Raw genomic sequence first — 27739 nt, forward strand, 5'->3', positions numbered from 1 at the left:
AAATGTCCCCATATGGTTTACTATACTGCTTCTATTGACTCCTTAAGATAAGTCCTGGTGGCCTGTGAAATGAGTTAATTGTTCAGTCCAGTTCCTAGTGGACAAATACCCTGCATTGAAATTAGCTTCAGAACTGGCACTATTTGGAACCTTGGCATTTCCAGCAAAGAAGTCAAGGACTAAATAGACCACGATGCCTGAAACTTGCTGTCAGCAGTAGAAGTGGTCTCCCCTGGTCATGCTTGAGGCATGCTTAAATGTGTAGTGAGACATTATTATGGGCACAAGAGAAAACTATCCCATTGTGGAGGAAAGATAGGCAGTAGGGTAAGAGACCACCCTGACTTAACCAGGAGATCTTCAATGACCTGAAACTAAAAAAAAAAAAGTCATACAAAAGTGGAAACTTGGTCAAATTACAAAGGATAAATATTTTTAAACAAAACAAAAAACACAAGCATGTAGGGACACAAATAGAAAGGCCCAGCCACAAGATGAGATTAAACTAGCTAGGGACATAGAAAACATTTTCCAAAAACATAAGAAGCAAGAGGAAGACCAAGAACAGAGTTAGGCCCATTACCCAACGAGGAGGGAAAGGCAACAGAAAATGTAGCAATGGCTGAAGTGTTAAACGCCTTTTTTGTTTTCACCAAAAATATTAGCAAAGTGAACATCAATGTGAATGAGGTAGGATCTGAGGCTAAAATAGGGAAATAATTTAAGAATTTCTTAGACAAATTAGATGTCTTCAAGTCAGCAGGGTCTGATGAAATACATCCTAAAATACTTAGGGAACTGGCTGAAGAGATCTCTGAGCCATTATTAGCTGCTATCTTTGAGAACTTGTGGAGGATGGGAGTGATCCCAGAGGGACTGGAAAAGGGCAAATAGAGTACCTATCTGTAAAAAGGGGAATAAGGACAACCCAGGGAATTGTAGACCAGTCAGCTTAACTTCCGTACCTGGAAAGATAATGGAGCAAATAAACAATCAATTTGTAAGCACCTAGAAGATAATAAGGTGATAAGTAACCATCAACATGGATTTGTCAAGAACAAATCATGTCAAACCAACCTAATATTCTTCTTTGACAGTTTGACAAGCCTTGTGGATGTGGGGGGCAGGAGTAAATGTGATATATCTCACTTTAGTACACTTGAAATCCTATAGGCACAGCAGAAAAGGTTCTGGAAGTTATAATGGATCACAAACTAAATATAAGTCGCAAACGTAACTCTGTTGCAAAAAAAAATGCAAAACTTATTCTGGTATGTATTAGCAGAGGAGTGTTGTAAGCAAGCCATGAGAAATAATTCTTCCACTCAGCACTGATAAGGCCTCAGCTGGAGTATTGTGTCCAGTTCTGGGCACCACACTTCAGGAAAGATGTGGACAAATTGGAGAAAGTCAGAGGAGAGCAACAAAAATGATTAAAGGTCTAGAAAACCTGATCCATGAGGAAAGATTGAAAAAACTGGGTTTTAGTCTGCAGAAGAGAAGACTGAGAAGGACCTTGATAAGTTTTCAAGTACATAAAAGATTGTAAAGAGGAAGGTGATAAATTGTTCTCTTTATCTACTGAGGACAGGAGAAGAAGCAATGGGCTTAAATTGCAGCAAGGAAGATTTAGGTTAGACATTGGGAAAAACTTCCTAACTATAATGGTTATAGTAAGCACTGGGACAAATTACATAAGGAGGTTGTGGAATCTCCATCATTGGCAGTTTTTAAAAACAGGTTAGACTTACACCTGTCAGGGATGGTCTAGAAACTCTAGATCATACTTAGTCTTGCCTCAGCATAGGGGACTGCACTTGATGACCTATTGAGGTCCCTTCCAATCCTACATTTCTATCATTCTATGTTGGTTTTATATGTGTGTAGTTAGTTCTGCTGTCCATCCTGTACTCTTTAATGTGGATAAACAGAGCCTGAGGTCACTGATGAGGGGGTATGAGTCCTATCACTTTTTTCTAGCTAGTGAATTCAAATGTAAATTTCAGAGACCTAGGACAACAACAAATACAAAATGTGATGGTGGGGATATGTTAAAAGTTCCTTTTTAAATGAACCTTAATGCTCAACATGAAGTTCAACCCAAATGTTCAGGTTTGGTAGATTTCCCCCCCCCCCCCCCCCCAACATGAAATTCATCATCACACCCTTATATTTTTGAATGCAAACCCTCTCCCCCCCGCCCCCTCTGTGAACCTATGTGGACTGCTAGCTTAGAGACAATGTCTCCCCTTAGGCACTAGATGGTGCTGCAGTACCAGTAAAGTCAAGAACAAGCTATTTAAAACTCTGCAGGGCTACAGAAAGTAACTGTAACCTATTGAGCACTCGGTCATGGAGCCGAGGTTTCACTGTGCTCCCCAACCAGAATAAACCTAGAGCGTGGCATGATCCGTGTCTGACAGGTGAGGAAAGGTGGTCGCTCTCTTTCTCTGGGTACTTGTTTGGTTAATCTGGCTCATGATGAGGAAATTCACTGTGTTTGGATACAGATCTCACACAAATGAACATTCCCTAGATGAGAAAGTTAGAGAGGCAATGTCATTGGTGTGGTGGCCTCATGTACAGGAAATATACCTGGCTGTACCAGGGCACAGTGGGGAGTCCTGTCCACTCTTTGCTTTTCACTGCCTGCACTTAAAGACTAGCCAGTTTCAGGCACTTGTGGGAAATGTGTTCCTTCTCTGCTATTGAAGGGACACACCTGATCCTGCAGCTTCCTGAATTACATGGCAGCAGCTCTGGATATCTGATTGGGAGTCATTAGCAATGTGCTGCTTATAAACTACATCTCACTAAAACTTGTTGAGGGAAAGGCGTAATTACCGGTATATATCTTCTGGAAAAAAAAGTCTTTTAACCACAGAAAGGGGAGAGTGCTGCTGAGCCCAAAGGTACAGGGGAGAGATGGGGAAATTCCCAGGGTTTTTAATAAACTGTATAAAAAGGAAGGTAAGAGTAAAGTTACTAGTTTTCTAAGACTTTGGGTGAAGGAGAAATAGGGTGAAACCAATAACTCCAAAAGTGGGTGACTTTTTTAGTTTCATCCATTTAATTAAAAAAAAAAAAAGCACTTTTGCATGACTTTAGACCAAGTTTTATAGTGAATGGAAGAGTTCACCATAGGGATGAGTCAAGTTATAATGTGAAAGCACAGTGAGGCAGACACTTTAGGGCTTATTTGGGGGGAGGTATCCAGAGAAAGGGTTCTGGTTCTATAGGTTCAGGGTTTTTTCCCAAGGCTTAGTAATCCTATTGCCTGGGAACTTTTACAGTGGTTATGCTGGAGTCTGAGGAATAAACAGTACATGAGGGAGAGAGGATGGTGCAGTGGTTGGGATGTTGACCTGTGACTCAGGAGACCTGGTCTGCCTTAGATTTCCTGTGTGATCTTGGGAAATTCACTTAGGCCCAGATCCTCAAAGGTATTTAGACACCAAACTCCCATTTCTTTTAATAAGAATTAGGCACCTAAATATTTCTTGAGGATCTGGGCCTTAGTCTGTCTGGGCCTTCAGTTCCCTTTCGGGAACATGGAGATAATAGTACAGTCTTACCTCACAGATATGGAGGATAAATGCACTGAAGATTGTGAGATGCTCTGCTACTTGAGTAACAGGAGCCACATAAGTAACTCAGATGCATGAAAATGAGGAACATGGTGTCTCAGCTCCTTCTTGCCCTTCACGCCCTATGGAATGAGCCAGTGGAGAATACCTGCACTTCGATGCTGATGGTCGAAATGAGTTGACCACCTACCTCGCTTTTTCAGATCGCCCCTGGAGGCGATGCAATGACAGCCTCCCACAATCACACCCTTGAACTTGTGCCTTCAAACTACTTCTCCTGCAGGGATGAAATCTGGGAGATGGAATCCCAGCTGAGACCAATCCAAAGGGGTTGTGAGCATACGCATTTGCCTGGATAGGACCCTGCCTCGGAGAGTCTGAGGGACTGAGTGAGTGTGGCTGGGAATGAGAGGAAGAATTGAGAAGGACAGTTGTTTATACATCACAAGCTGTAACCCTCCTCAGATCACCCCTACCCGGCTGAGCCCAAGCGTGCATGGACTTGGGCGTGCCTGGTGTCTTTGATCTGCTGCTTGGGGCTGTGTTTTGATGACTGGCCTCTGGGGGTTCAGTTAAGGATCTGCTTTTGGCATTGCCAAAGTCACACTATCCCCTCTCCGTTCAGTCCTTCCGAGAGGTTGCTGGGCTTCCCAGTCCCTGTTCGTGACTCTGGGACATGTTTATAGCAGTGCGTTATGATCTCCCCTGCCATGTTTAGTCTGCAGCTCGCTTAATGAGAATAAAACCCACCGTTGATGTCATGGGCTTCCTAGGTGCCAGCAAAGCAAACACTCTTGTGAGGAGGAGAAAGCAAACGGGTTCTGAATTCAAGCAGCTGATGTTTGCTTCAGTTCTTTAGTTTATTAGCCCTGTGCTCTTCACCCCTGCACCCCACTTTCATCCTTCTGCTTTGCAGGGCTGGCATTAAAGGAGGTGCAGTTGTGGGTCAGAAAAGATCAGTGGGACTGGCATCCTCTGCTTCCCTCCTGTGCCCCCGTTTGGTGTGCCCACTCTGAACTAGCCAGGGAGCAGATGAGTTAAAGCTCCCTGATCTTGTTCGTGGCATTCTTTGTGTATTGAGTACTGGAGAAAGGGACTGGATGGGCAGCCCTGGAAACACAAAGGCACTTGCTTATTTCCAGTAGCATCCACAGGGTGCTGGGCTCCATTGTGCTGGACATTGTACAAACCCAGAACAAAAATAATGCCCAAAATGCCCCAAAGAGCTTACAATACTTAATGTGTATGAACCCCTCTTTTGTGGGACCACTGCCTGGACTGCCAATGAGCACGTGGAGGGACATTTGGTGCTTATTCTGATGATGGTTTTTGATGTCAACACGTGTCCCCTAGGAACTAGGCATTGTGGCCACCTGTTCACAGCAGGGAACAACTTTTTGCTGCTAGTTCTCTTCCTAACTTTAACAAAGAAACTGGATTATCACTTGGGGTGGGGTTATAGGGAGCATGGGAAGGGAGTTCAGATTTTTCCAAGGCCCTTGGACTCATGAATTGTCTAGCTTCTTGGCAGTTAGGAAGAATAAGTATTGAGTGGACTCACTGTCTGGAGGTGGGAGATGGGGTGGAGATGCAATATGAGAGGATGAGGCTAAGCACTTCTATTGCTGAGGTCACTGCAGTTTCTGATTCTTGTCTCATCCTTTCCGGAAGGTCAAAGGCCAAGCTGAACTGGTTTTGTAAAAGCTCTCTTTCAATGTGCCCATCAAAGTGACGGGTCAAATGATTCATAAAATGAGGATGCCATGAAAAGTCACCTGTCACCTTAAAACCAAAGTCAAAGCCATTAGCTTTTCCAGGAACCAATAAAAATCTGTGGTCAGGGGCAAGTTGGGAATTCTGGCATTTTTTGTCCATTTCTTGATTCATTTAGCAGCTCGTTGCAGAGTGGTCAACTTACAGAAAGTGACGTGCTGCAGTCTTAGCAGAGGCAAAAATGCAACAGACACCTCTCCTGATGGCCTCTTTTAGCAATTGTTTAGTGGGGTTTTTTCCCCCCTAAATCCGGGAGCACTTTTTATAGATGCTCTCCCACGTTGGTAGAACTGGGGGTAGTGATGGTCAAAGCTGAAGCACAGAGAAGTTCAGGGCCAGATTTTTGAAGGTATTGGGTGCCAAAAAAAAGCAAAGGTGCCACAAGCCATTAAGCAACTCTGCATTTTTTGGGCCCCCAAATATCTTCAAAAATCTGGCCTCAAGTGACTTGCCCAAGGTCACACTAAGTTGATGACAGCAGCAGAGTTGAAGACAGAACAAAAGTCTCTTGACTTCAGTACCATCTACTGGGCCAAGCTGTTTTGTCTCTGCCATCTTTTTGTCTGATACTTACTGACTTGCTCATCTACATTTTTGTTAAGACTTAATTCTTGTTCCATTTTAGGCTTTCATAAGGTAATGGAAGGAATCAACAAAGCCGTTGAACTGGGGTACAATCCTGTTAAGGTAAGATCATTTGTTGTGTAGTGCTCTTGAACCCTGTGTTTTACTCTGACTTGATACTTTGCCTTTTTGGGGTGTTGTTTTTTTTTCCCTTCAGAGGTTGGCAATTTTTGTAAATATTAAAGACATTTTCCAGTAGCATTGCAGGGCCTTCCCAGGACATACGGGTGATCCCACCTCTTCACCTTGTGTAGCTGACTCAGACGTTTTTCATTCAGAGCCTCAGGGTATTGAGATCTTGCATGGGAACACCAGGCTCTCTGCACAATGGGTTCAGGCTCCTTCTCTCCCTCCAGGTGAACTGTGTAGTGATGAGAGGCCTCAATGAGGATGAGCTGTTGGACTTTGTGGCGCTCACCAAGAACCAGCCGCTCGACGTGCGGTTCATCGAATACATGCCCTTCGACGGTGAGTACTCTTGGTCTGTAACTGCCTGTGCAGTTTTGCCTTCTCTCGGGGGGAGTGAATCTGGCTGACAAGTCTTCGCTACTTGGGCTTCTTTTCTGAAACCTGATTGCGTTGACTGTCTCCTGCGGGGTGCCTGAACCCCTATTTTAAACCTAAGAGAAGCTTTGTGTAAAGTAGCCACTGTAGTTTTCACTGCTGTGTCCAAGGACGCAGGGCAGGTCAGCGTGTAGTGGGTGGGAGGTTGGGTGTCCTGCAATGGCCAGGGGCTGGAGGAGGGGCTGGCTTGTTGTATATTGGAGATGCCTTTCCTGCGAGGGAAATCTCATGGAAACGGAATGGTGTCACCATTATAAGCTATGCTCCACCTGTGAAACTTCCTTAGCTCCCTCCTCATATCTGTTTTCTATTACGGTACCTGTCCATGGAGTGGGCTGTTCTGCTTATGGTGACTTTGGACATGGGGTACGTCTACACCACAAAGAAAAACCTGTGGCTGGCCAGTGTCAGCCAATTCGGGCTGCAGGGCTGTTTAGCTGCTGTGTAGACTTCTGGGCTCGGGCTGGAGCCCAGGCTCTAGGACGCTACGGGGTGGGAGGGTTCCAGAGCTCAGATTCCAGCCCAAGCCCAGAAGTCTACACAGCAATGAAACAGACCTGCAGCCCGAACCCCATGAACCCAAATTGGCTGGCATGGGCCAGCACGGGTTTTTGTTTGCTGTGTAGACATACCCATGGTGCCCTTCAAGAACCCAGGATTCTAGCTTCTTTGCTTCCCATGCTCCAGAATGAAAGTGTCCTCCGTGCTCACGGTATCAATATTGCTCTTTGTTGGGGTGCACTTTTCCTGCTAACTCTTTCCAGAAAGGCCCTCCATCTCCCCCTTCCATTCCCATTTTAGGAAAACTGGGGCCATCTCCCCCAAGCTATTCCATGTTGGAATAATTTATCTTCAGCTTCTGCATTAAACTGTGCCAGCACAAGGGTAGAAGCCACAAATCTGCACCAGAGCTAGCGGATGCAGAGCCCCCAGCTAGGACCCTGTTGCCACTTCGACACAGACAGTTGTTCTGATTGTGTCTCTACAGACCCTTGCCCTTCCTGACCAGTCCAGGTTGGTTCACCGTTCATTGCATCCTCTTACTCAAGAAGACAAGGATTGCTAGAACAATCAATTGTAAGGGTCAATACAGGTCCTCACAGTTTGAGTGTTGATAGGGGTGATTGAAAGCCAGGTAAAAGGACTTTCTGTTCTTTCCTATTTAAAAACTCCTGGTGGCTAAATTTGTGCTGATTTAAAACCTAGGAAACAAGTGGAACTTCAAGAAGATGGTGAGCTATAAGGAGATGCTGGATACAGTCAGGCAGAGATGGCCTGACCTGGAGAAGCTGCCCTGTGAGGCCTCCAGCACAGCCAAGGTGGGTGCAGGCTAAGAACACTATGAAGGGAGACCCAAGGCTTCAGCAAAGTGCACAACAACTTGTATTTGGAATGGCTGGAGCAAAGAGGATTAGCATGTGGCATAATGCTCCATAGCCACCTATGTAATGATCCCAAGGACATTGATCAAACTGCATGCACACAGCCTCAGTGAGCAACTATCATTAACTTTTCCCATGGAAATACCAGGCACCTACCAATTACTTGTCTGTCAGGTGTGAGTGTCAGGGGGGTAGACATGTTGGGGCTTATTTTGGGGAGTATCCAGAGAGAGGGTTCTGGTTGTGTCGCTCATAGGAGTTTCCAAGGTATGAGGAATACTAAACATGTATTCTCTAGCCATATCTTTATTCCTATTTTAGTCTTGATTTAAACATGGGATCCAGAGGTGACAGGTCTTAATCTCCCCTGGTTCGGTATATAATTAAAAAAGAAAAGAAAACCAAAACAGGCACCCCTTAGACTCATTAAAAGTTGAGGAGCAGTCATTGATGCAATGTTTTTGTTTGCTTAAATAATTTTAATATAAAATAAGTTTAGGCCTTAACACAGGTTGTTGTCCCTTCAAATTTAATTTTAACCAGGTTTATTTTTTCAAAAGAAAAATGTACCTAATTTAAATTACAAATCCATTTAAAACATGTAAATATCATTGACTTGTATCCACCCTGATCTATTCTTCTGTCCCGGGGCTGCTTCAGGCTTACAAGGTACCAGATTTCCAGGGGCAGATCAGCTTTATTACCTCCATGTCAGAGCACTTCTGTGGATCCTGCAATCGGCTGAGGATAACCGCAGATGGGAACCTGAAGGTAGGCAATGAAACAAGACATCCTTCACCGACTTAGAGCTGAAATAGGGGGTTGAATTACTTCTCTTAAATGGAACGGTGTTGGAGATGGAAGAGGCAGTAGTGGAGAGGGGAAGGAAAGTGAGGGTGAGATTTAGAGAGGGATAGAATGGAAGGGGGTGGTCAGGGGGACAGGAGAAGGAGCGTTCAGATGCTGACTGTACTCTGTAAACTGCAATGGAAGGAGAGGAATTGATGGCCCAAGAATTGCTCCATTGTGTAGCACTCAGATTTAAAAGAATGTCAGTGTGAAATCTTGTCAGTTTAAAAAAAAAATATATAGTTTCAGGTCAGCCTGCCTGAGTCCCCCTGCTAACTTCTGTGGTTATATATGTGCAGATTTTCCTTTCTCTTTTTTTTAAAAAGTGTGTTCTATGTTGACACACCAGTGACCGTGACTGTACAGAGGTCACAGCGAGACTGACTGTATGCCAATTGATTTCAAATGCAGAAAGTGAACAGGGGGAATAAAATTCCTTATTTTTACTTTCAAACAATCTTGTGTTGTGGGACAATAGCAAATTAAAAAAAAAAAAAAACTTGGACAGAAATAATGTGTAAGTGACCATAACAGGGTCAAAACCACTCATTTTCCATGTTTTTCCATATACCTTTAATACTCGTATGTTGAGATCCATTTGTCAATGTTCAGGACCCTTTGCTGACAAAAGAGTAGGTGTCCTCTAAGTTAGCTGAAGGTGGCACAATTGTACTAAAGCAACTTGCCCAGGAACAAAGTAATCCCATGACAGGGATGGCAACTTTGTATTGGCATCAACAAAGTTTGTGTGCATTCTCAGCAATTGCAATACACTTTAAAATATAGAAGCAGTAGCTGTGGAACTTTTAAAAAGCCTCCTGCTTGAATACTTCCTTCCTGGATTACCCCTGGGAACCAGCTGGGGCATCTCTCAGCCCAGCCATGGTGCAAGAAGACCTACAACAGCAGGAGAGATGAAGGAAGGAAACAAATCTCATGACATCTCTGCCTGCCTGCTGTGTTTCCAGATGGTCCAGTTCTATATACTCCTAAAGTAAATGGCTAGCTGGTGGCTTTAGGAGTACTAGAATTAGGAGAACTGTAGCCATTGTTCTCCCATAGACCAGGTTGGTTTTTTGCTGCCTGATGTTCAGGTAAACTGCTGTAGTAGTGGATCCTATTGGGTTCACAGCAAAACATCGTTTGGCTCCCAGACATTGGACCTGTTCTGAGTTGAATTTTGTGCATTGCAGCCCAGCAGGCCACTGAATTGTGTTATCCAGTGGTCAGTCGTCCAGACCCAGTACTGCAGTGAGTTTCTAGTTTTATAGCCCATCCCATGAAACGCTAGAAATTAACATTAGAAATGTTCATCCTTGACAATGAGCTTGGAGATCTGGGTACTGTAGGGTTTGTCTCTTACATGTTCATTCAAAGGCCTGTGCTTCCCCCCCTTCCCCCATTTAGGTTTTGTAAGGGTATGGATTTGCACAGCTTCCCTCCTCTGCTGACTCAGAGACCCTCAAGGCTGCAAGGAGCTATGCAGAGACAAGACAGCTGTGTCATACCCTACAGAGACCCAGATGCATGGCTGGGAAGTGACTGTGCCTTTTTATTATTTGAATGCTTTGCTCATTTTTACCCAGGATGCTGATGTTGGTTGTAATAGGAATAGTGTTTCCCGGCTAGCTTTATTCACTGTGTCTCCTCCCCTTGGTTTATTGCAGGTGTGCCTTTTTGGGAACTCAGAAGTGTCCTTGAGGGATCACCTACGGTCCGGTGCTTCGGAGGACGAATTGGTTCAAATTATAGGAGAAGCAGTGGGCAGAAAAAAGAAACAGCATGCAGGTATGTTTACTGTGTACAAGTAATAATGAGGGGTTAGGACAAACTGCCCTTTTCTACAATAGAATGGATGATTCGCAAGACCTGGTAGCAGGGAGGGAAAAGCTATTTTGTGGAATTACAGTGACTCAGGAGAGGAAACTCTGAGGTTCCCACTTGATTAGGAGCATTATCTGCCACTGGTCTTAATGAGGCAACTGGTGACAGGCCAACCTCAATGTTCCAATGTTACTCTGAAATTTGGGTACTTTTCTGAAGCTTTCTTACCCACTTCCTGAGCTGGAACCCAGGCTGTCTAGCCACCGTGTGGATTTCTGGGGTTGTAAATAGAACTCTGAGTGTGGCTGTAAATGAGTGCCCTCCTCCTGGGTGCCCCCTTGTGGCCTTGAGACAGTCCTGCAAGTGGCCCCTCACCTCCGTTTCCCTCTTGAGTAACCCAAACGCCTCCACTTCAGGCTCTACTTAAACAACACCTCTGCTTGGGCCCAGTAGATTACAACACAGTCCATATCACCCCAGTGCACACAGTCCTTGTTCGCACTATACCTCACTGTCTTCTGTCACAACTAGGCTCCTTATCAGTCCTTGTCAGTCCCCCTGCTAGGACAGCCACCCCAACGCTTCCTTCTGGGGTGCACCACCGCTCTTCCCAGCAGATAGTCCCATGGCCTCTCCATGCAGCCTTGCCAGGGGAGCATCCCTCACTCCCTTGGGGTCCAACGACTAAAGCCATCTGCTGCTCTCCTTTCCTTTGGTCCTCTCTGGCCCTTGGCTCTGGCTCAGAGCCAGCAGGCAACTGCCTCTGCTGCTCCTCCTGCCTTCAGCCCTCTGGGTTGGGGAGGTCAGCCAGCAACCCCCTCTTGCTGTTCTCCTGCCTTCAGCCTTATTTCAGGAGAACCACTTTCTGTCTCTGGCAGCTTTATCTCCGGCCCTTCTCCTGTCTGGTTATTACCATACCTAGTGGCAACCCTGTAATTTTCAGTCAACCTACCTTCTTGTAGTTATGAATGCAGACCTTTTCCCTTGCCTGCCTTTCCACTTTGCAGCATTCTGAGAGAGCCACGTTTTCTTATTAGAATTAAATGAAGACCACAAGTACCGGAGCTAGGCTGCTGATCCATCTAGTCCAATCTCTTGTTTCTGACTGTGACCAGTACTGATTCTTCAGAGCAAGCTGAGAGAAACTGCTAAGACACAGCTGGTTCTGCAGCACTGCTCTGGGGATGGGGAATGGTTTCATAACCCCTGTGGTGATGCATTTACACCCTGATGCTGGAGACCGGATTCTTCTTCTCTCAGCTGGCATACTTGCAAATGATTTTATTCACAAATCTTTTCAAGCTGTCTTTAAAAATTCAGCTGCCAAATGGAACTCTGACAGCCTGCGCAGTGAATCCTAGACACTGACGCCATGCTGCGAGGAAGTATTTCCTTTTTTGTTCTAAATACACTTGCCATTAATTTTATTGAGTGGCTCTTTAGTTCTCTTATAAATCCCTAACCGTTGTCATTATCCTTCTCTGGACCTAGTAAATCTATCTGCAGGTGAGGTGACCAAAGCTGAGTGCGTGATCTCAAACAAGGGGGTAAATCCAGGTTTTTTCATCTTCTGTCATTCCAATCCCCAAACAGTCTGATGCTTTTCTTACCCTGCTGCCTCTGTACACTGAGCAGACATCTTCATGTCCTGGGAGGAATCTGACACATTCAGCACTCCTCAGTATATGAGCATAGACTAATTTTCACTGTGCACAACTCTTACCCAAACACAATTGGGTCTGCCACCATGTTGTCCAGTAAATCTAAATCCATCTGGAGTCTTTCACTAATATTTATTTATTTATTTTTATTTTTTTACTACTCGGAACAATTTGAAGTCATCAGCATATGCCAACTCAGTGTTCCCTGCTGCCTCCAGATCATTAGTCCCCGTACCACCAATCCTGGGGTCTCTCGGTATTAGCCTGCCTTGTAGTGGAAGGTATACAGGTGTATTGTACACAGTTATATGTGTAACTTATTTACCTATACAGTGAAATACCATTGCTGCTGCTGAAATATGACAGTATGTCTAAGGTACTTAAATGGCCCCCATCGCCATAGTAACTGAGTATCTCACAATCTTTTAATGTAGTTATTGTTGCAAACCTTCGGAGACCATATAAATGCTATTATCCCTATGTTTATAGATGGGGAATTGAGGCACTGAGAGCCTACATGACTTGCTCACATAACACAGAAAGTGGCAGAGCAGGGAATCGAACCTTGGTATCCCAAGTCCTAGGCTAGTGCTCTAACCACTGGACCATCCTTCTCCAGTCAGTCTGAATTATTTGACTGCTGTAACATGCAGAGAGTAAGTCTGGTTATAGGAGACTTTCTGGGAAAAGGCTCCACTGTATGATGGCAGCTCTGTACTTGGGCACTTGCATATTGTCCTCAGACCATGTTTTATGTTTTAATGAGTTAATTGGTATTTTCTTGTTAGTTTTTTGGGCTCTCCTTCTCCTAGTGTGTGGGTTAGGAATGATGGGTGGGGGACAGCAGAAGAAAATAAATAGAAGAAGAAAACAAATGACTTAAAATGTGTTTTTAAAAAAAAAAAACTAGTAATTTTTACATGTACATTATTTTATTTCTAGGCATGTTTAACATTTCCCAGATGAAGAACCGGCCAATGATCCTGATCGGTGGGTGACACATCAGTACGTAATACACACACCATGGTTTTATTAGGGTTACATCTCTGGGGAGTGGAAAGGGTTGGGTTTTTTGTTTTTCCTAAGCTGCGTATATTTCTATTTCACTTTGGGCAGAGATGAACTGATTTTAAGAAATGTGGTCATTTTTAAGTCGATCAACGAAAAAAGGGGTGTGGGGGGAGAGAATTGGTGACTCATCCATCAACTTCAGCCTGTCATCCTGCCATAGATCATTTATATGGCTGTCAACAATGTCCATTTTGAGCTTTTAAAAAAAAAAAAAAAAAAGTGTTAGGCTTTCAAAGTTGCATGTTAAGGCCTTTGCCACTATGTCTCCTGTTTGCTTCCTTTGCATTAAGCAAGACCAGGACAATGATACTACAGCACTTCTGGGTGTTTCTTATAAAGCAGGATCTGGCTGAGATTTTGGCACCTTGAACAAATTGCAGCATAAACATTAAACTTAAAGGACGCAGGTTTCACTTTATTGCTGGGGTAGAATTCCTTGATGGTGACACACTACTGGGGTCCCTGCGCTCAGGTATTGTGGCATAGCTACCAAAGGAAAATCTTGCTCCTTCACCTCACCGCCCATATCCCCTGAATCTGGACAAATGGGTTTCAAACTCTGGCATTTAATTTAATGAACAGTGTGAGGACTCACTTGCATAAACCATGGGGTGAGAATACCACTTACTAATTGCAGCCTAGTGGCTGTCGGGTACTTATATAGCACCCCTATCCATAGTGTCTGAATCCCTAATGCCTTGGACTAAAGCCTGGGGGGGGGGGGAGCAATGAGTGTGCATTATTCTTCTTTTTCCCTTGTCTGCCCAGGGGCATCATTTTTGAACCCACCCTTGGCTAGAATGCTTGCCCGAGAGTTCTCTGGCATTCACAAGCACAAATCAGCTCTAATTCAGAGGGGGTGGGGGAGAACAGATTTCAAACCATTTACTCCTCTAATCCAATAGGCTAGTGGTCAGAATAAAGAATTGTGTCTCCTGGGTTTTATTCATTGCTGTGTTACTGATTTTTATGTGACACTGGCCCAGTAGGTTTGCCTTTTCTGTGCCTGTATCTCCCTCCATTTATAAGGAAGGGGCAGAAAAATGTTGGGTGGATTGCTTAGTGAATATTTTTGTAAAAGCATTTTGAGATCCTTGGATGGAAGGTGCTTTAAGTATCATTATTCCTTGCTAAGAAGCTCTGATACATCAAGGGGGAAAACATTTTATTTCAAGCCCACTTCTTCTCTTCCAAGCAAAGCAGTAAATCAGCTATTATGTATATTGTGATTATAACTTGGTAACTCAAAGCTGGCAAGAATTGGCAACTGCAAGTACCTAGACCGGGAACAAACAATTGTATTGTTGGGAAGGTAACATTCCTTAGATTTACAAAACCCGTTCCTTTAATCAGTACTCTAGTAAACTCCACTCAGTCTCTCTGCAACTGGATTCTGCAGCGTGTCGTATTAATATGGGCTTTTGCCTTTTTTTTTTCCGCGCCCTTCTCTCAGAAGAAAGGTTTCACTCAAGATTCTTCCAATTCTCATTTCTTTGATACCGTGCTGTCTTCTGCTATATTGAGTTTGTAGGTGAACAGCTTGAACTGTGCAGGCAATTCCTGGTTTGCTTGGTTCTTTGGCTGTGTTGCCAGAGTTGCTCTACTACGTTCCAGAAAAGGGGGAAACAGTACAATTAGAGCAGTCTCACAGGCTGCAAAATGAGGATGAGCTGGGTTTTTGAATGGGATGAAAAGTAAACTCTCTTACTTCCCAAACTAGACCACCATCCACTGTCATTTATTAAACTATCTGTGGGGCTTCTCTTTAATTTTTAAAATAGCATTTGGAGGAGGAAGGGTGGGAGGTCTGGATGCAGAGATGGGATCTATCCAGCTTCTTTTGGAATAGCAGTCTGATTACATGCAATGATAGCAGAAGTCTGTCCTGTTCTTCCCTTTCTTGAGAAGTAACCGCTGGCATTCTCTGCATAAACAGTACAGTCTCTAGGACCGGAGCTGAGTCAAGGATGACACAATGTGATGTGCAGACCATGGCTACATATGGAAAGCAGATTGGGGGATTTCCTAATCTGTGTGTTTAATTGCAGGGTTCAATTAAAGCTAGTGGGTGAACAGACAGGAGGTAGAGAGAACATGGAATTCATTTAACCAGATCTAATGCAATGGAAATGATTAATCTCTCTTTCTGTCCTAGCAAGCTAAACCCATCTTCTTTACTTAATTTGTCTGTCCTGTAACTGTTTTCCTTAATAGAAATATTAAGAATAGGCTGTTCTCCTCCCAGCTTCACCTTTGTGATGAGTCCTTCTGCCTTCTTTTATGTCAGTTGGAAATTTTTCAGTGGTGAAACCAATTTTAGCTTTGCAGATTTACTAATAAGGTACAAGCAAAACACTGTTGAGTTACAGCAGTAGAAAGTTACTCATGCATTGTATCCAGCACAGGCATGGAAGTTCATGGTTTCGCTCTTTGCCTTTTTGAGTTACGTGAACAATGTGGGTGAGGACAGAGGTACCATTGTGTGGGATTTAAAGGAAACTTGTATAAAAGAGGCAGCTTGTGCTGCACCCCTAAAGTGCATGACTGCAGGGTGCCTCATTGCACTTACCCCCGTCTTCTGAACTCGTCTACTCAACCAGTGTCACTTAAACAGAAGTTTTATGTGCCTCCCAAATGTACTGACTGATGCTCCACTCCTGAGCAGCTGCAGTCCTGGGGTATTGAGCTCTTAATTCCTCTTACAGCCCAGCCCTCCCTCCCCCCCCAGTTCAGGCACTCTGCATGAGTTTACCTTCAGTCCTGCAGAGCTTAGACTACTGAAGGTACAGGGGACTGAAGGTCTCACTTACCTTAAATGCTTGATTTTTCTTAAATGAAGGTTCAAGGTGTCCCAAGACCTGTATGAAAAAAAAAAAAATCAAGCTTCTTCTCTATGCTGTTGCACCATTAGTATAGTGTCCATTACAAGATGGGCTGCAGCCAGTAGGCCCCATTTCATGAGGTTTCCCTCTTAAATCGGATTAGTGCTAGTGAATGAGTTCTTGGTGACCCCCGCCACTCCTAGTTAATTACCTGTTAGAATCTTTCTTTTAGCCCCTCCATCACTCGGTGACACCACAGATGTACAGACACATTCAGCCCTAGTGTGAGAGGGCACAACTCCAGGGGAGCTGCCTCTGCTTTCTCCATAGCTGAAGTTAGCCCGTTGTCTTGATTAAAAGCTAAAGACAGTTAAATTCTAGCTCTGAACCAAGATGCTCAGAGAATCCCCCCCCCCAGAGCTAGCTGAATGGCACGGCTGTTGAGCCTAGCAGGGAAGAGGTTAAATAAACACTAATCTTCCGTTTGAAGGTTTTGCTAATCCAAGGCAATAGACCCAGTACAGTGTGGTGAGGGGCTGTTTGCAATGTGGGCTGTCCTTCGGACTCTACCAGAAAGTAGCAAAGCAGGTAGGGACCTTGCCTTTCCCTTGGGGAAAAATAAAGCACAGTGTGTGTCACTCCTGAGAGCTGCTCTGACTCCTCTGTGAACAGCTCTTGAACTTGCTGTTTCCCAAAGGAGTCCCGCTTCAAGGGGCTACAGCAGGGGCTTGCTGATCTGTGATCCACTAAACCTCTCCTGAGCCTCTGTATCGCTTAAAGGAATAGTGAAGAGCATAGGGGAGATCTCCTTTTAAAAAAGCAGGTTAAGACGTGGCCATTACTTGCCTCTTTGCCCCTTCTTCCTTTGGATTATAAATTGAATCGCTTCCATTGTGCATGTAACAGGCTCCTTCTGTCGTGGGGCTTGGCAGTGGGCGCTGTGGAAATGCCAAAGTTGGGGGATTAGTGTGAGGGGCAAGGAGGGCTACATCCCAGTGGATTTAAATAAAGATCCAAACTCAGCTGGCAGAGCTCCTGGCCAGGGCAGAGGAAACGGGTGTCAATGAGGGAGTCTGAGCTCCCAGTGACTAAGCCTCAACCGCTGTGCACATCATTAACTCAGTAAGAACTGGCAGCGATGAGGGAGGTTCCCAGCATGGAGCCCGTCTAGGAACTTGCAGGCAATGCAGCTGGTGCTTGTCGGCCCAGCTGACCTCTAAGGGCTGCCGCTAGGAGCAGAAACCAGGAAAGTGAAATGATCCTACTTTAAATAGCGCGCTGGAAAAGGTGAGAGCGGCAGCCAGAGCTGGAGGGCAGGAGAGAGCAAAGTAGGGAGTGAAAAAGTTTGTTTAAAAATGAGCCTGGCATGCTTATTTGTTGAGGAAGACATTTTTAATCACACTGTCACAGAAGAAGGCAGTAGACCCTGCCCCACCTTGTTTTTTCCCCAAAGATGAAGTCCAGGTAATTCTTTGGCTTCTTATTCTCAAATGTTGATGTTTTTTAAAACTGAAAACAAATGACTCTTGTGAGTGACCCTACAATAACCGTGCACCCAGCCGCAGTATTGGTAAGCAAGTCAATATAACAACAAGCCTATGAGCATGGGGAGGTCTGAACTTTAGTAAGGAAATGGAGTTCAATTCCCAGCTTCCTAGGCCTTTTGGTAACGTATAAAAGTGGGAGCAGTGTTCTGACTGCATCCTAGTTCAGATATATTTAGCTTATCCTTCCAATTAGTAGCAATAGCTTGTGTCTCATTTCTATTTATCCTCCTCTTCAGAGGCAGCATTGAAGTCGACCCCACTACTGCAAGATGCTGTGCAGAATTCTCCAAGTTCAAAGCAATGGGGCCACAGACCTGGCCACTGGCTAACGCCAAGAGCAAGTTTATCCAAGCAGATGGGAAAAGCATTTAAGAAAAATGTGTTTACAGGACCGCATGCCTTGCCAGGATCTCACTCAGAGCAACAGCAGCTTGCAGCAGAAATTCTGCAAGCTCAGGCGCACAGCATTTGCATCTTCCAAAAGAATTTGAGCTCTAGCTCGGACACAAAGTGCCTTAGGACAGGAAGTCCTTCCATTCAGCACACCAGCCACACTGCTGTGGACAGTCACTCGGGGGCTGCGGCTGGAAACCAGTCAGAAGAAAAGGGCCCAGGATCTTACTCCAAAGCCATAGGTTCTGGCTTGTGCACCAGTGAACGGGGTCCCTCCAGCAGCCTGACTCACATTGACCAAGAGGGGCGGGCGGCCATGGTAGATGTTGGAAAGAAGCCCGATTCTGAAAGGACCGCTGTTGCCAGTGCTCTGGTTCGCCTGGGTGAGAAGGCATTTGGGATGGTGCGGCAGAACCAGCTGAAGAAAGGGGATGTGCTGGCAGTAGCCCAGATCGCAGGGATTCAGGGAGCCAAACTGACCAGCCAGCTGATCCCCCTGTGCCACAACATCCCTCTGAGCCATGTGGTTGTCTCTCTGAGCCTGGACGAGAGCAGATGGGCTGTGGTGATCCAGGCGCTGTGCCACAGCCAGGGTAAGACAGGCGTGGAGATGGAAGCGCTGACGGCCGCCAGCCTTGCTGCCCTGACTGTGTATGACATGTGCAAAGCAGTCACGCACGACATAGTCATCGAAGAGGTGAAGTTGGTGAGCAAGACGGGAGGGCAGAGGGGAGACTTCCAGCGTGGATAGCACTTCTCCTGGCACAGGAGCATCCCCACGCGGGCACTGAGGGTGTGGGCCACTTTGGTGCCATATCTGCAGTCAGGCTGGGGAAACAGCAGCAGCAGGTATCCTATAAAAGAATGTGACAGTCTCTGAACGGCCAGGCAATCCCACTGCTGGGTGCTCCTCAGTTCAACTACTGGACAGGTCTCTGCAGGCGTCCACCACCATCCTTGCCAGTAACCTCAGCAGAGGGGCCAAGGGTTCTGTTAGGCCTTGGGTCAAAACTGAGGCCCTTCAGCCCGGTGGTGCCAGGGAAGCTGGCCTGGCTGCTGTAACCCATCCAGTGCTTAGACAGGTGCTCTTCATCAGTATTGAATTCACTTAGCAAATGAACACAACGAGGAGTAGTTTATTGTATCTTTGATCAATGACTGTGCCTTCAGAATTGCTCCTTTCTCCCCATCAAACTTGAAATAGGAAGAAACTTCAGAAGGAGACAACGGGGAGTCATTCTAGAGTCCTAGCCATTGAGCAAAGATTTTAATAATGGACAGAGGCCCATCAGCTGGAATTATTCAGCTCAAAGTCACATAGTCACACCCCTCACAGCTGCTTGGGTCCTAAATGGGTCTGATCAGTACCACAGCCAGGGGACGGGAGCTTGTGTACATGAATGGAAAATTAGATGTTGGTTGACTGATGCCAAATAGCCCATGCCTAGTTCTGATTTCACTGAGGGGCATGATGCTGAATACAGAGGGCTACTGCGGTAGGGGGAACTGTAATTTGCACACCCTGAACTGCATTGCTGTAGTTCACTTGTGCCTGCTGTCATAACCAACTCATTAGATGTTCCTGCATGCTCACAGGCCAGTTCTGAATCAATCTCAGTCCATCAAAGCCACTTCCCCCCCCCCCTCCTCCCTCCCTTCCTTGCAGGATCCTGAAGCGATGGCCTAGAGAGGAACATCAAAGCTTACGGTGTTACCCCACTGCAGAGCAACCAGCAGGAAGCATGACCAAAACTGGGTAGCCATGACAGGCTTCCCCAAAGAGCCAGTATGGGCTGTCAAATGATTGACTCAGTTTAAACTACTTCATACGTTTTTGTACTCTATGGGCTGTGTCTAAGGGCCTCATTCTGCTCCTTGGAGAAGTCAGGGCCAGAACTCCTCAAAACATGAGCAGAATCAGGCCCTTAATTTTTTATTTCTGGGACTTGAAATCCAGCCGAGCTCCAGCAGATTGATTTTTTTAATTCACCTGCCTGCTGCGACTGTTTGTAGCCCCAGCTAAGGGCATGTCATGGGATACCCTAGTCTGATGCTTGCTTCGTCTATAGACTTTGCATCCAGCCAGCAGAGGAAGCCCGAGCTAACTCTTCCATCAATAATGCTGCTGTTGCTGAACTCAGTGATTCTTTTGGCAAACAGGGTCATAAACATCCCTTTGCTGTGTTGACTCTGCTCCAGGGAAGGGGAGGAAATCCTTCAATATTTGTCAAAGGAACCCAGGAGAGGAGAAATTGGAATAGGCACTTAGAAGACTGAAAAAATCAGTCTTCTAAAAGTGAAGTCCTTGATGTTGCGGAGTCTTATGTGGCTAGACAAGAACCTCTCCTTTTTTTAAAAAAAGGAAAGTGCCACAAGGAGAACTAGGAAGAGAAAAACTGTGTTGTATGACCTTCATTCATCCTAAAAGCTCAAAGCCAGAAGGCAAACAAAGAGAACCCTGGGCAGGGGGTTGGCACATGTAATGATTTTTAAACATTTGGTGTTGGTAACTCTCAGGACTTGAAATGGTCCCCTTGCCAAGGATGATCTTCAAAAGCAGGAGTTTGTTTTGCATGTTTTTTGGAGTAGAGGGGAATAGACATAGCAAAATATACTGATTTGTCAGTCTAAATTGAAAAACAATTCTCCCTTAGAATCTTGAACTCAAGTTTTGAAAGTTTCTCCTGTTACAGTTGAGATCAAACACCTCCAGCAGAGCAGGGATTCCAGCTCTCTATGCCATCTTAGAGGCTAGTGCCACCCTGTGCTATGGTTGGAAAGATACAGAAATCCCTAATTCAGATCTTGGCAGACCAAAAGCCTTTCCGCTTCTAAACCTTGTTTAAAAATGAAGTCAGACAGTCCCCAGTGTTGAGGAATACTTCAGCAGTAACAGGTTGTTTAAAAAAAACAAATAATAAGTGGCTACCCCAAATACTCTTAACCCCTTTTTGTTTTAACTTGCTCACCACTGCTGTATTTTGGTTTTAAACAGTAACCTGAAAGCTTTACCTAAACGTCAAAGACCAGGAGCCCCCAACTTTAATTTATAGTGTGCTCCTGTGGCTTAAGTTTCCTGCCCTTTGGATACCAGTGCCGCCGCCCCCTTTGATACACACAACAGAGGAAGTTTTTAAAACAGCCTTATTAACCTTGCTTTCCTATTAAACTAGCGCTTTCAAGTAACTTGAAAGAATTCTTTCCTTTGCCTTATGATTGATTACGATTGTTGGTACAGCCTGCTCCCTAATGTTTCAAGAAACATTTTATCCAGTGGTGAGACTATACACAACAGCATCAAGCACATCCCAGTCACTTTGGAGGAGATTAGCTCAGGTTTAGTGCAGGAAACTGGGATGGCACGGTCAGATTTAAACCTTTAACCCCCACCCTCTTTCCTATACAGCTGATTGCCCAATCCCTTTTCTTACTAACTCAAGGAAGCATTGTAGAGTCACTGTGCGTTTTAAGCCATGCTACGTGTTCGAATATATATTTTTCTATGGCTGAGCCATTTCCACAACATCCCAGTAATAGTGTTGCCATGACCACTAAGTTCCATTATCAAAAAGCACTTCGGGTACTTAATCTGTTTGGTTTTCTTACAGTTACTATAAGATGTGACTAAGAGCTCGTCTATCTGCACTGAGGCAATGAAAGATACAAACACTCTGGGTGCTCAAATACCATAATTCTGCACACAAGGTCCTATTACTACATCAGACCATACTGATTCCTTGCCATCATGGCAGAGAATCTCTGCTAGTTTAAGAAGAATATTGGTTAATGCACAGAAGGTTCCTGCTACAATTCCTTATTGCAGAGCTGGGGGAGGAGGGGGGTCAGGCTTGGAAGCACAGTTACCACACTTAAGCCCTGATCCTCAAAAGAATTTAGGCACCTAACTCCCAGACATCAGTAGCAGTTGGGTGCTGAAATCCCAGGAGGATCTCGCCTTAGATACCATGGTGATAGGCAACCTTAAAACCAAATAGAGTGGTTTCTACATGTCAGGACTGAAGTGAATTGGCTGAGCTCAATAGGGAAAGGACACCTACCTGCTCTCTACCTTTGCCTAGCTTGCTGTAGCCAAGTTGACTCTTACTTTCATGAGCACTTTTTGTTCACCTACATTTACATCTTTAAAAAAAAAAAAAATTACAGCCTGTTGGGTATTTGTTTTTAAAACCTCAGACATCCTGATTCAAGGGGTTGAGGAACGAGGAGTTGTATTCAGCGAGAGAGAAGGTTTAAACCTGAGATGATGGTGCATTTGGATACGTGGCTCCTTGGCTTCTGAAAGTCTGCTATGGTGCAATAGTTGATTTAACAAGCCACAGACTTTGAATTTCACTATAATTCCTGCATCTGGGGTAGGGAGGAAGCGGGGATTGTAAGGTTGTCTCTTAATCTGAATAGTTGGGGCAAATTGACAGCTCTGTTGGTGCCATAACATTTTCTTGTTACATAACCAAGCCTTGGAACTATGCAGTTATTCTGATATAGATAAGATATTGAATTAAGCATGAGAGTCCATTTATTTTATGAGAATGTGTTGCCAAAGGGCACCGGGTAGAGAGAGAGAGTGTGTGTGTGTGTGTGATGTTTGTACCCCTTCTCCAACACACAAAGTGTGTTCTCAATTACGCACAAGTAAACTGGGTCGGTATTTTAGAGGCTTATTTTGCTCCAATACATTTTTAATAAAGACTAATTGTAATGGAAATGAACCTCTTTGTGTAGGTTTATGTTTGAACTAAGCTTAACCCTGACATAATGTTTAACTCCCTTTTAAAGTTTTCAGTTAGGGTCTCTTCTGAATTTTCTCTAGCTCAACAGGTTGAGTTTGCCCCTGTGCCATGTTACAAGTTACTACAATGGACTGACAGTGATTGCCAGTGATTCCTTCTACGGGGAGAGATGGATAATTTCTCCATATAACGTACTTGGGTGATGCTTATAAGAAATGTCAATTTACGAAAATCTTTAGAAGTGAGCCAGTCTAAGTGGATGTGCCAAAACTGAGCAATCACATAACCTCAGTCATTCATCATTTCACTTCTTCCACCCTTCCTTGCCCACGGTCGGTCTGTTATACTCACCCATTGAGTCTTGGCTAGTAGCTGGGGTTCTGCTGCATGGTTACCATTCCACAGTCTCACCCTGCTCTCATTACCTGTTCCTGCTCAGTAGCGTGGCACTCCTCTTACTCAGTTAAAGTGATTGTGTCAATAACTGGCTGTGTTAGCAGGTTTGGCACAGAGACCCCACTCAAACCTCCTAGTTGCTGTTTGAAGAGAGATTAATTTGCCTTCCACCTTGTTCACTTTTCCATCTACGCTGCCCCAGAAGCAGAGAAGAGATGTTCTCCTTGAAAACAAGGAGACACGTTAAGTGAGTAACTTACAGATTTTGGTGAGTTATATGTGCAAGTCCTGCACACCTGGGGAATAGAACCTCTACTCGGCTCATGTCAGAGAAAGTTACGGGAAAGAGATACAGAACCATTCACCTCCAGCTCACTGATAATGCACCCTAGATCCATAGTTTTAAAAATCACTGCTATGTCGTTTTGGTGGCCAATGTGAAGCAAGTTTGGCCTCAGTCCATTTCAACGTACACGGGTGCCTCATATCAGAGCAATTACCCTTACAAATGGCACTAAAAACATCCATCTCAGTCTCAAGGCCCAGGATCAAGTGGACCAAAGTAGTGGCTGATGCTTAGCAGAGTCCCATCCACGGCAGGGCAATGGGGATTTTGCACTACTGTGTTGTACAGAGGGGGGTAATACAGGACTTCAAGCTGCAGAGCTGGCCCTCTGTCACCTTTGTAGCTACACTAAATTCACTCACAACTGTAAACACCCGCTCTGTCTCCCTTCTCATCTGATCCTAGTGCAGTCTCCTTCCTCCTCTGCTGATTAATGACCTGCCGGCATACAATGAGGATGGGGTTGAAACAAAGGGCTGAGTGAAGTTCCTGTCCTTAAATGAAGCTAGTAAACCCCAAACTGCCTTGGTCTCAGCGTCCAACACAAAGTGATTGGAACTTGGCCTGAATAGAAATCAGGATGCCGAGTGTGTGAAGGGAAAAGCCAGTCAAAGCTTACTGCTAGAGATGCCCCTACCACTCCCCTAGGATAAACATGTAGACAGAAGAGTCCCATGAAAGGATCTTACCCACCACTGCCTCAGACCACAGAAAGCCCCCCCCCTCCTTTACCACCTCAGAATCTGCAGATAGGGCAGAAGAGGTGCACATTGTCATGTGAGCCACGAGCAACAAATCCACCCAAATGTTAAAACAGCCTCAGGATGTAGGAACTTCTGCACTGAACTCCTCTGCAGTTCTGGGATCATCTCCTGACAGCGGGAATCTCTGACTCCATCCAAGCCACGTTGCCTGAAGGCTGGGGCCCCAGCGCTGGTGCAGAGAGGCAAAGCCTCCACACAAATGGTCCAGTGCCACCAGCAGATGGTTGGTGATCTGTGGAGCATATCAGCGCTGTGCTCCTGCTTGTTTGGAGGGAGTGGGAGGGGACTCTTTGCCACCTCCCCCTCACAAGAATGGCTTGGGGAAAATGTAATGAGGGGACTTCCACAGTTTTACTCCTAAAGGCTCCTCCTGCAAAAGGTACCATGTGAAGTAGGCAATTCTCACACCCTTGAGCGAACCTGAGAATAAGGAGCAAAAAGAGGACTACAGAGTAAAATTCAGAAATGCAGGTATGGAGGGGTCGTGATTTTGGCTTCTCTTCCCCTCCGGTATCCACAATTCTCCCAGAATTCTGAGGCTCTTACAGTCAATCTGACACCTTCTCTGTTGGCCTGTTTGCCTTTTACGAATATTTCTGAAATCTTCATGAGCCAAGACCAGGTTTCTGAGAGGCTGACAGATTGACACAGCATCACCCCCCTAGCCCACCCCCAAAATGTGTGTTCCCATCCTGGGTAGGCCCCCCCCCCCCCAATACACCCTTGGGGGGTCTGCCCCCCCCCCCCCCCCCCCCCCAACACCTCAGCAACATTTAGCTTTTCATGCCACTTAAGTCTCATGAATTGGTGAATCGTGGCAGCCTTCGTAACCCACATTTCTGTGGACACAGGAAAATGGGGGAAAGTTTTGTGGCATTGTTTCCGGTGTCCACTGCGGCATGTTGCAGGAGCATACTTGCCCCTAGCTGGTCTTTGCTGTTCCACGTTGGGTGGTATTCTCTGTTCAGGACTCGTTTAGCCTTCGTCCTTTGTGGCAGGTAACCAGCTAGCCACCATTCCCTGCTGGACAGTGACATGGACATTTAGAGCTATAGATCACTGGCCAAGATTTTCACCAGTGGCTATAGTTTGTGGGTGCCTAACTTGAGACACCTTAAAGGGGCCTGACTTTCAGAGTGGGGATCCCCCCCTCTGCCCCTCCCCTGAAAATAAGGCCCCTTTTAGATAGCTCAAGCTGGGCACCCACAATCACTAGTAGCTTTTGAAAATCTTGTCTCTGGTAAGCCATTTAGGGCCAAATTCTGCTCTCAGTCACACCAGTATAAATCTGGGGTAACTCCACTTCAGACAATGGAAGTTTTACTCCAGATTTGGTTTTAAACTAAGAGCAGAATCTGGCTCTTCCTCTCCACCCCACCATTGGCCTTTAACTAGCTTGTGGCTCCCTTTGTCTGGCTCAGCGACGGTAATGCAGGCCTGTGACAGTTTTGAAACTGCTGCAGATGTGTGCGTTTTGGCTAAGAAATAGGCTTGCTAATTAGTTAAATGGAAACAGTTTTACTTCGCTCCACTTAACAGAACCTTGTTCCAAGAGAGGCTTAAGGTTTCAGTGAACATAAAAATAGCTGGAGGAATTACTGGTTGCAGTAGGCTACAGCACTAACCTTCCACTTCTGGAGATTCTAGTTCAAAGCCTGGACTTAGACACACCAAATCCACTTTCATTGGTGACCTATCATCGTCACATTGCAAACCCACGACATAGCTGGCAATCTCTGCCCTAGAGAGAGGCACAGGGCTGGGACAGGAAAGGGGTTTGGTTGAACTGGTGAGCTATGTATGCACCACACCTACCAAGGCAGACTTCTCATCTTACTGCCTGTGACTGAGATGAGCAGCTGGCCAACACTACCTCCATTTGTCCCTCACTGGTGGCAGCACCACATTTAAAAACATTTCAGTTCAGTGATGTGTGCACAAGCTACCCTGAGGACCTGGGCAGAAGGCAGATAATGATACAGGGCGCCTATAGTTGCATTAGCATGGTGTTTGGAGTAAGTGATAGACCACCACCTACTGGAGTTTTGAGGCATTGGTAGTTGTAGGATGCTCTTGTGTGATCTTAATAAAACCTTACACAAGCTAGAGCAGGAAGTTGATCAAACATATGACAGACTCAGGTCTGGATTCACATTCTGGCTCTATGTTGACACTGACATTCTGCGTGGCCCTAGGCAAATCACCTAATTTCACTGGGGCTGTGGGTATGTCCATACTGCACAATAAGCTTGGACTGACTCAGGTTTGAGCCGAAGCCCCCCTTCTGTCCACACACAAATCAGTCTGATTCAGGTCAGCAAACACTCAGGACTCAGGTCCTAGGACCCTGCTAAGGGAGTGGGTGACAGCCAGAGTCTCACTGTGACTCAGATCCAAGCCCTGTCATTTTGTTGTGCAGACACAGGTCAGGCAGGGTTGCCAACTTTCTATTCGCACAAAACCGAACTCTCTTGCCCCCCCGTCCCACCCCTCCCGAGGCCCTGCCCCTTCTCCAAGGCTCTGCCCCCACTCACTCCATCCCTCTGATGCTCGCTCGCTCTCCCCACCTTCACTCGCTCATTTTCATAGGCTGGCTCAGGGGGTTGGGGTGTGGGCAGAAATGAGGAGTTCAGGGTGAAGAAGGGGACTCCACGCTGAGGCAGTGGTTGGGGTGCGGGATCTGGGGTGGGGGGGTGCAGGAGGGGACTCTGGGCTGGGGGGTGGAGCCGAGGGGGTTCAGAGTATTGGAGGGGACTCTGGGCTGAGGCAGGGGGTTGGGGTATGGGCTCTGGGGTAGGGGTGGGGCTAGAAATGAGGGGTTCAGGGTGTGGGAGGGGACTCTGTGCTGGGGCAGGGGGTTGGGGTGCAGGGGGGCTCTGGTGTGGGACCAGGCATGAGGGATTTGGGGTGCGGACTCATCCTCAGAGCTGGGGGGCACAGGAGGGGGGGGGGTCAGGGTGCAGGCTCTGGGCAGCACTTATCTCAAGCAGCTCCCGGAAGCACGGCCTGTCCCTACTCTGTCTCCTACATGGAGGTGTGGCCAGGGGGCTCCGCATGCTGTTCCTGCCCCAAGGCCAGCTTCGCAGCTCCCTTTGGCCAGGAACCACAGCCCATAGGAGCTGCGGGGGCAGTGTGCAGAGCCACCTGGCCGCGTAGGAGCTGGAGAAGGGACGGGCTGCTGCTTCCGGGAGCCACGTGGAGCTACAGCAGGCAGGGAGGCTGCCTTAGCCCCGCTGTGCCACTGATCTGACTTCTAACGGCCCGGTCAGTGGTGCTGACCGGAGCCACCAGGGTCCCTTTTCAACTGGGCTTTCCGATCGAAAACCGGACACCTGGCAACCCTAAGGTCAACATAGTGCTGTATGGAAGTGTTACCAGGGCTAAG

At 46.0% G+C, this 27739-nt stretch overlaps 1 protein-coding gene across 4 annotated transcripts in view; it reads left to right on the plus strand.

The window, feature by feature from the left end:
* Positions 1-19640, plus strand: part of MOCS1 (molybdenum cofactor synthesis 1) — a 46681-nt gene extending 27041 nt beyond the window's left edge. For 3 of the 4 annotated variants that reach the window (XM_026649590.2, XM_026649592.2, XM_026649591.2), the window contains 7 exons: positions 5986-6047; positions 6341-6452; positions 7755-7867; positions 8591-8701; positions 10447-10567; positions 13207-13254; positions 17941-19640. In XM_026649590.2, coding sequence (XP_026505375.1) covers positions 5986-6047; positions 6341-6452; positions 7755-7867; positions 8591-8701; positions 10447-10567; positions 13207-13254; positions 17941-18848 — 1475 coding nt within the window. In that variant the 3' untranslated portion in view covers positions 18849-19640. Of the gene's footprint in view, positions 1-5985; positions 6048-6340; positions 6453-7754; positions 7868-8590; positions 8702-10446; positions 10568-13206; positions 13270-17940 lie in introns of all 4 variants that reach the window. The other variant, XM_026649593.1, reaches the window with a different exon arrangement.
* Positions 19641-27739: the final 8099 nt, after the last annotated feature.

The sequence above is a fragment of the Terrapene carolina genome, unplaced genomic scaffold, assembly GCF_002925995.2.
Source record: "Terrapene carolina triunguis isolate 2854851 unplaced genomic scaffold, T_m_triunguis-2.0 Scaffold85, whole genome shotgun sequence".
Lineage (NCBI taxonomy): Eukaryota > Metazoa > Chordata > Testudines > Emydidae > Terrapene > Terrapene triunguis.